The sequence below is a fragment of the Haplochromis burtoni genome, unplaced genomic scaffold (assembly GCF_018398535.1).
Source record: "Haplochromis burtoni strain Fernald_Lab_line unplaced genomic scaffold, NCSU_Asbu1 Contig_19, whole genome shotgun sequence".
NCBI lineage: Eukaryota > Metazoa > Chordata > Actinopteri > Cichliformes > Cichlidae > Haplochromis > Haplochromis burtoni.
The window spans coordinates 3,964,161-3,973,207 of record NW_024582380.1 but is presented as its reverse complement, the minus strand read 5'-3'; the positions used below and the strand labels follow the sequence as shown (position 1 = coordinate 3,973,207).

At 37.3% G+C, this 9,047-nt stretch overlaps 1 protein-coding gene across 1 annotated transcript in view; it reads left to right on the top strand.

The window, feature by feature from the left end:
- Window positions 1–2,388: 2,388 nt before the first annotated feature.
- The window catches only part of tspan17 (tetraspanin 17), a gene marked incomplete at its 5' end in the record, with an annotated part of 25,832 nt that continues 19,173 nt past the window's right edge, over window positions 2,389–9,047 (top strand). Inside the window, 1 exon segment of the mRNA XM_005916398.3 lies at window positions 2,389–3,141. Within this exon segment, the coding sequence (XP_005916460.1) occupies window positions 3,055–3,141 (87 nt within the window).

Here is a 9,047-nt window from a genome sequence, read left to right as displayed (position 1 = left end):
GGGGTTGATTGCATGCCTGCATTTTATAACCCATGCTGCATAACTGTATGATCTTTGAATGATTTTATGCAGAATAAAAAAATGCCACACTAGATTAAATATTTTCAGTTTGTCTTTGCTATTGTTTTTTATAAAACCATCACCCTAATGAGGAATATAATTAAAAAAAGAGGGCCCGTTATTCTACCCTGGAACACCACCAAGTCATTGGTTCAGGTATGTGGATGACACCTGGGTGAAAATCAAATCTCAGGACATAACACAATTCACTGATCACATAAACTCGGTGGACCAACACAACAAGTTCACAGAACTGGCGAACTTGATGTGAACTTGAGTGTAAAGACTGTGAGATTTCCATGAGTAATGGGGATATTTAAAAGTTGATGTGTACTGTAAACCTACACATACGGATTGATATTTAAGGTTTGACTCTCATCAACCACTGGAACACAAACTGGGTGACATCAGGACGCTACAACACATGACGAACACCGTCCCCACAGGTACAGCAGCCAGGGAAGCAGAAAAACATCACATCAAGAAGGCCTTGAGCAAAATTTCATGTTTACTTGTCATGTTCTCATGTTGTTGCTAAGGATTGTCTTATTGCACTGGAGTCACACTGGGTTAAATATTTACACTTGGGTTTTAAGGGGTATTTATTATTTTCTTCATTATTTTATTTACGGGTTGTACGGAAGCCCCAAATGCAATTTCATTGTTCTCTGACAATGACAATAAATAAATAAATACAAATACAAATACAAATACAAATTTAAAGGATGCTCTCGGCATCCTTTAAATTTAGTGATCCCTTATGTGTCAGAACAGTTGAGATGAATTTTTCTCAACACCCCCCCTCTGTCGCTTTTAAATCCCGAAACACACTGCCTCAAAATTGGTCCACCCCAAGAATCCGGTCCCCCGCACAGAGTAACATAGTGTACGCTGTTAAGATCCAGGAGGATTGCCACGATTTTTACATTGGGGAAATCAAAAAACCTCTGGCTAAGCGGATGGCACTACACAGAAGAGCTACTTCGTCAGGCCAGGACTCTGCAGTCTATTCACACCTACGGGGTAGTGCCAACTTTTTCAATGAAGAGAATGCTCACATCCTGGACAGGGAGGAACGCTGGTTTGAACGGGTAGTCAAGGATTCCATTTATGTGAAAAGGGAAAGACCTAGATCAAGAAAGGGGCCTAAGGGTACATCTTTCAATGCTATGATTGCAGCCATTTCCCAACTCTCTGTGAATGGTACATTGATCAATGGTCATTGATCAATGGTCATGACAATTTACATATTAACGATCAAGAAACTGACCTTACAGCCATTGTTCATCAGTGGTGCTAGTTTCAGTCATTATATGTGTACTGTTTATAAGGTGGTGGAAACCTGCAGTCAGCTGAGACTGAAGAAGTCCCTTGGATTAGTGGCGAAACGTTTCTCCCACTGAAAACACTACATCCTCATGAACTGAATCAACTTTTTGGGAACTGAAAATAATGTAGGCTGGAGTAACATTTCCCTAGCTATGATGTATCTAAATAAAATGTGAAGCTGGTCACGGAAGGTAAGTAGTAACATATCCGCATTTACAATGTTAAGTTAGTGTTTTTATTCTATAATCAATAAAACTTTATCGGCCAATAAATATACTTAAATGTATCACTACAACATTAAGGCCCTTTAACAGCTGCTCCTTTAAAATTATATGACAATGTGGACAGTGTATTTGTAATTTCATAATATGTCTTTGTCTTGTTATTAGGTGCGGGTTTATGCCATATTGAGAAAAAGTAGAGTACCGGATGAAAATATTACATGTAGCTAATAGCTAATGCAGGCTAATACTGTTTGGTTTTACAGTTTTATGCTGTGTTTACTGTCAGTACAACATAATACACATTTCTGGCAATAGTTAGAAGGTTGGCATGCCCCAGAGTGGAGCACCCAGAGGTGAAAAGGAAATGCATTTATCGCAGGATCATAGACTGCCATCTGTAGGACTCCAGACAGAAGTTCAAATGAGGCAAAGTTGTTCAGAACAGATTGTTCACTTCCTTTTTCATTTGATCACGTTTCACAACATTTTCACAATATTCTGCAGTTATCTATATTTCTCCTTCACCGACTTACTTAAAGGAGTGAAATTACTCAGCCTGTCATGCCAGAACATTATGGCTGAAATTATGAATATATAATTGCGCTTGAGTACCCCAGTTTATTAGAGTGTCATTCCTAATCGACTTTTCTCACTGCAGATATTTTAATGCGTCGTGGCAGGTGTAGGCAAAGGTGTAAATAATGAGCTAGAATCTAGCTAATTATTAATCATTATACATGATTGGTAATATCATTACTCATACTGTCCTGTCCCGTTTTTTTTTTTTTTTAAATTACTGTGCACTCCTTCAATTTGAACTCACACTATAAACCTGGCCACTTCCTATTGCAGCTTTTAATGAAGCAACCTCGTACATACAGTGCTTATTCTCTGTGTGGTCAAGCTAGGCTGAGACACAAGAGGCCGCTCTTGAAGTGAAAAGGGCGAAAGCCAGCGCAGTGGTTTTCCCGTTTGACAGCAGGGGCTTGTTTTACAGCACAAAACAACAAGGATGAAGACTCACAAGCGGCGATGCAGCGACACAGATAACATTAGGGAGGTGTAGCTGAAGTACCGCCATCTCGATCATCCGGCAAGCGAAGCGACGTAAACACCAGGCAACTTGAATGTCGACGGAGCTGCAGAGCCGCATCTGTGTGCCTTAGTTGAAGTGCTCCTGGATTTGTTGTTGTTAGCAGCCAATGCTAACTATAGAAGTTGCGAGCTAGCTGGCCTAGCAAGCTAATAGTCAAAGCGAGTTAAAGACAGTTTAGCCACATATGTCTGAGTTTTAACCAACCCGGAAGACTTAACGCGGGGTTTGCTTAGCTGATGGAGCCAGCTAACCTTGTATTCAGTTGTTTAAGAACTGTAGCTTTGGTTGAGTATCAGTCATAGTAGTTGCCTAGCTCGTCAGTTAGCCACCACTTTCCGTGGAAGAATGAGTAGAAAACACCGTCATTTTAAAGGAGCCGAAGTCAGCTGCTGTGTGAAATACGTTTTATTTGGATTCAACATTGTATTCTGGGTAAGTAAACACAATGTTGTTACTCATTCCTTTTGTTTTTATTAGAAATTTCACGTAACTAGTGATAACTTGAAGTGCACATTCGTGTAAACGTCGGGAACGTTAGCACCGTTGCAGTTGGCCAATGGAAGTTGATCGCTGAGCTCCATCTAGTATATTTTTTTTGTTTGTTTTTTCCTGAGTCACTTGATTTTAATGAAAGTCACGTTTTTTCCCCATCCATCTATGCGGTGTTGTTGATGTTTATGTGTGTTGTCATGCACAGAAGTAGATTGTTGTAAATGAGGAGGAAATTATTTGTTTAATGTAGGACAGTGTTCATGCCCTAAAATGTCAGCTACACACTCTATTTATTTAGGATTTAGATTTTTTTTTTTTTTTTTTTTTTTGCGTGCCTCTGCTTATTACTTGTAAACTTTACAGTTTTCCATTTAGAAACTTTTGGCCATCAGAGACAGATTACTTATAAATGTAACTTCTCAATTTAAATGTAAAGTTTAGTAAAGAAAAATAAAGGAGCAATTTTCTTTCATAATAGTTTCTGCTCCTAGTTGAGCTGAGCAATAGCATAATTCTCACCAGAACTGATGGGGCAGTGGCAAGTGGTTGCACGTCTACTTTACAATACCCCTCCCTCCATCTTTATCCCGTCTCTGAAAAGTTTCTCTGTTCAGTCTTGCCCACACCTCCCTCCTCACTCATCTGCATCGCCTCTGTGGGCTGGTATAATATAATGTCTGTGGGTGAAGGAATGGCGTGTCTGTCTGCCCCAGGAGGTCTTCCCACACACAGTTTAAAGGAAAAGGCCATACAGTTTGAATACCACCCAACCCTCCCCTTTCCATGCTTTCTTTCACTCTATACTATAGCACCCAGACTGTGCGGGACAGCATTGTTTGTCTTCGCTCACACACCCACAAATGCACAAAGAGTAATGGTGAGAACAAAGGCTGGGAGGGGGGCTTGTAAGTCTGTGTTTTCTCCCATCATACGGTTGCTCTATCAGACTCACAAGGAACACGGACTTCATGTATATCTGCCTTTTCTGGCATTGCTCAAACTTTCCTTATCGCTTCCTCATTCCGCAACACTTTTCCTTCAAAAACAAATATGAGTGCACCATACCTGCCACATATTTCCATGAACATGATATTTGTAGATACAGAGGCTACTATTATCGACATAAATACAGAGTTTATTGTAGTTTCATCTGAATGAGCAATCAACAAGGAAATATTGAGTCATGGGCTTTCAGCATTGTATCTGACTCATTGTGTTCTTTTGCAGTGTTTGACAGTTAGGCCAAGCTAACAGTCATGTGTCTGAATTCTCTGTAAAACAGTGGAACAAGTTCCAGCTCGCTGGCTGTTTCCGTTAATAATCACTAGAAGATGTTCTACTCTTGTCTGTGTGCTGCAGAACTGGATTTGACAGACAAGCCAGTGCATTGCTGAAATAGAAAGAGATGGGGTTTATACTCCACAAATCAACCCATTTGTCTTTCCTCTAGTGATCTTGTCAGGCTTGAAAGGGCTGCCTAAATTGAGACAAAATGCTTGTAAGGCCATAAATATTGTGAACAAAATGGAACAATACTTGCTTTTGGTGTGAGGTTTCGCAGTACCCAGGCTTGCTGTTGACAGCCAGGCATTCTCACCCAAGAACAACACACCTTCTCTCATCCTTAGAATAGACACATTCCCCACATCCAATTAATTAATCACGTTTTCTGCCTGAGCTGCTGAAATGTTTGGGAGCTCTGCACGCTGTAATTAAGAGCTTGTTAAGCTGTAACCAAGTTGCTGAGTTGGTTGAATGCAAGGGAGAGTGTTATTAGCCAGCTACAGCTCTGTCTTTTCACATTTGGCACCAAAAGGCAAGCTGCATGATTACAGCTCTGGAGCATACCTGTAAACAACCAGGTGTGACGCTATTCGGAGACATGCTCTGTGACTTAGTCATGGATAAACTTGTCTAGTTATTGCAATGTTGATTGCATTACTGATAGCATTTAAGGAGAGCAAGACTTTTTATTGCCTTACCTTTGGCACAGAGGACAGTCAGATTTTCTCAGTATTTATGAAATGAAGGAATAAATGTTGATAAGCTACCTTATTTTAAAGATCCCATTGTGTGTGTGTTCCTAGAACATATCTTCCTTTCTTTGGTTTTCAGCATTTCTCATATCAGGCCGTTTCAGTGACTCTACCTTAAAATGGCGACATGGCAGCTGATCAGTTATATGATATATTATGCCACTTCTGCCTTTATCTCTTATTGATCATTTTGATTGATTGATTGATTGAATCTTTATTTTGAACATGTTGAAAAGAGAGAGATATGAATCTGCACTTGTGCATTTCTAAGGGAATTCCCAAATAAGATAATTTTAGTTTTACTTAGATTTAGCGATAGTTTGTTCCTGTTAAACCATTTTTTAATTTTGCACATTTCTGAAGTAATTGTATCCAGCAGCTCCTTTAGATTCCCCCCAGAACAAAAAATATTTGTGTCATCTGCAAATAATACCAATTTTAATATATCAGATGCCTTACAAATATCATTTATATAAATAATAAATAATTTTGGACCCAGTACAGAGCCCTGTGGAACACCACAAGCAATGTCCAAGCATGATGAGGAATGGACACCCAGCTTCACAAATTGTTTCCTGTCACTTAAATAATTTTTCACCCATTGCAGTACAACCCCCCTGATCCCGTACCGTTCCAATTTATTAATTAATATCGTTAGCTTCATGCATAATGCCTAATTGTGCATTTTTTTGTGTAGTGCAGACGGACAGGATGATGCAGCAGTGGTAGGGGAGTAAAGTTAGGCAAAAATCTCAATTTGACCAAAAAATGACTTAGGCACTTATGCTATGAAGCTAACGATATGTCATGATTGATTGTGTCGAATGCTTTCTTGAGATCCAGAAATACTCCAGCTGCATACTGTTTCTGATCTATAGCATTGTAATCTCCTCAATTGATTCGATTAATGCCAGAGATGTTGATCTTTTTGATCTGAATCCATATTGACTGTCAGAGAGTAATTTATATTTATCTAAGAATTTGTCTAATCGTTTATTAAACAGGTTTTCTAGGATTTTGGAGAATTGTGGTAGTAAAGAAACAGGCCTGTAATTTGTGAAGTGGCGTCTATCCCCGGTTTTATACAGCGGCACAACTTTAGCTATTTTCATTTTGTTTGGCACTTTTCCTGTCTGAAATGATAAGTTGCAAATATATGTTAGAGGTCCTACAATTCCTTCAATGACCTTCTTGACGATTTTCATGTCAATATCGTTACAATCAGTAGATGTTTTATATTTACACATGTGTACAATGTCAATTATTTCTTTTTCCTCCACTGATGTGAGGAACATTGAGTTAGGGTTCCTATCAATCGGTTTTCACTACAGTCTACTGATGGCAGTGACTCAGGAATTTGTTCTGCCAGTTTTGGTCCAATATTTACAAAATAATGATTAAAGCTGTTGACCTTATCAGCAGTGTTTTCCATAATATTGCCATTGTCGATAAAGTATTGAGGATAACTTTGTTGTCCAGAATTATTTTTAATGATACCGTTTAAAACATCCCATATTCCTTTCATATTATGTTTATTGTTGTTCAATATTTTACTATAATACTCCTTTCTACATACACGTATAATATTGGTCAACTTATTTTTGTATTTTTTATATTTATTTTCAGCATCTTTTGTTCTTTGTTTTAGGAATTCCCTATAGAGTGTATTTTTCTTTTTACATGCATTTTGTAAACCCTTAGTGATCCATGGTCTATCTGAATATTTGTGCTTTCTGTTGTATTTTATTGTTGGACAGTTTTTATCGTATAACTCCATGAATATTCTTAAAAATATGCCATATGCAATATCAATATCAGTTTCTTTGTACACATTGTCCCAGTCCTGATTTAATAGATCGTTCTTAAATGCATTCATAGTTTCTTCTGTCCTTACACGTCTGTATCTCAGTTGTTCTTCATGCTGATTTTTCTTATAATTAGTGTCATAAACTGCAAAAACTGGTAGGTGATCACTGATGTCATTAATTAATATTCCGCTCACAATGTTGTTTTCCATATTGTTAGTGAAAATATTGTCAAGTAAGGTGGCACAATGTGGTGTAATTCTGCTAGGCCTGGTTATTTTAGGATGTAAACTCAAACTGTACATAGTGTTTAGGAATTCGTCGGTCATTTTATGCCTTTTCGGATTCAACAGGTCAATATTAAAATCACCACAGATAAAGATAACTTTTTGATTTGTTTTAGAGAATATTTTTTCTATGAAGTCATTAAATACTTGAATACTAGAGCCAGGTGTTCTATATATACAGCTAATTATTACATTTTTCTCTTTTTCCTTATAAATTTCAATTGTTATACATTCTAGTAAATTAAATGTAATTCATACTTTTGAATTGTATTGTAGTTTTAATCACTGAACACAATATGTAAGTAAATTTGTCAGACAGCTTTGCAATTATAAAGCCTGAGAAAGGTTATAATGTAGTTAATGGGCTGTGTTTGAGTCAATATTTCATTTCTTGTTCTGTTCTCTCATTTAACAGAACCCAGGAGTCTTTGGTTAGTGGTTTTAGATCAGTTTTAAAAGTTTTTCCACTGGGCCAATGATGAAAGCTATTGATAATGTTATTTATATTAGCCATAACACTGAGGAATACCACACTGATGTGGGGACGTTGTCATCAGAAATTAAAGTGCTCAGCAAATTTATTAGACTCTCATTCGATGTAAGGTTTATACCACAAGTAAATGTACAAAATTGATGTTTTTAGTAATTACCAAAATTAATTATGTTTCTGTAAAAGTTCATTCAGCAGTATGTGTAAATATTTTTAATGTTAAAATATAATTATTGTTGATGTCCATGAATTTTCAAAAGCACTGGTTTATAAAATAACTGGAGAAAATTGTATTTGAAAATAATCCAATGTATTCTTAACCAGAGATGGGCAGTAACTCGTTACTTGTAACGCGTTACTGTAATCTGATTACTTTTTTCAAGTAACGAGTAAAGTAAGGGATTACTATTGCAAAAACGGTAATTAGATTACCGTTACTTTCCCGTAGGAACGCTGCGTTACTAAAACCGTGATTTTTTTGCGAGAATGTCTCATGACAGTGACGTAAGCGAGTGCGCCGTTGTGACAACAGCTGTGTGCAGATCAACAATGGATCATATATCGATTGTGGGAGAGAGTATGAGCGTGCAGCGTTTAAAGCGTGGAAGTACTGACCTTACTTTGAGTTTGATTCCATAAAAAGTGACAAAAACATTAGTGTCCGTTGTGCGTGGGAAGAAAACTTCTTTTTACAGCGAAAAAAACCCCTAAACAAGCACCGAGTGCGCAACGACGTAATGGGAAATTCACAGAGAAACTCGCGGATTCTTCAACTGACCGCGGCACACCTGCACCAGGGTAAACCTCCGCCTACCCTATCCTGCTTTACAGGTGAAAATAGAGCAACAGGACCGCTGAGTCTTTGACTTTATTTATTTTCTGCTGTGTTTTACTTGCATCTATTTGAAAGAGTGAGTGTAAACACAAAAAATATTTTATTTTATGTGCTGGAATGTGCAGAAAATAGGTTTAAATGTTAAACTAATTTATTCAAGTCAGAGAATGTTGCATATAATTAAATTTTTGCTTGATGCATAAAGTTAAAAGATTAAAACTGATAAAACAAGTTTAAAAAAAGACTTTTCCATTTGATTACATTTTGTATGATGGATTATGCAGAAAAGTAGAATTGGGCTGAAAGATCTATCGCTTTATCACCTCTTCAGGTTGTAAATCGTGTTTTTAAAAAGTAACTAAGTAACTAAGTAATTAATTACTTTTGAAAATA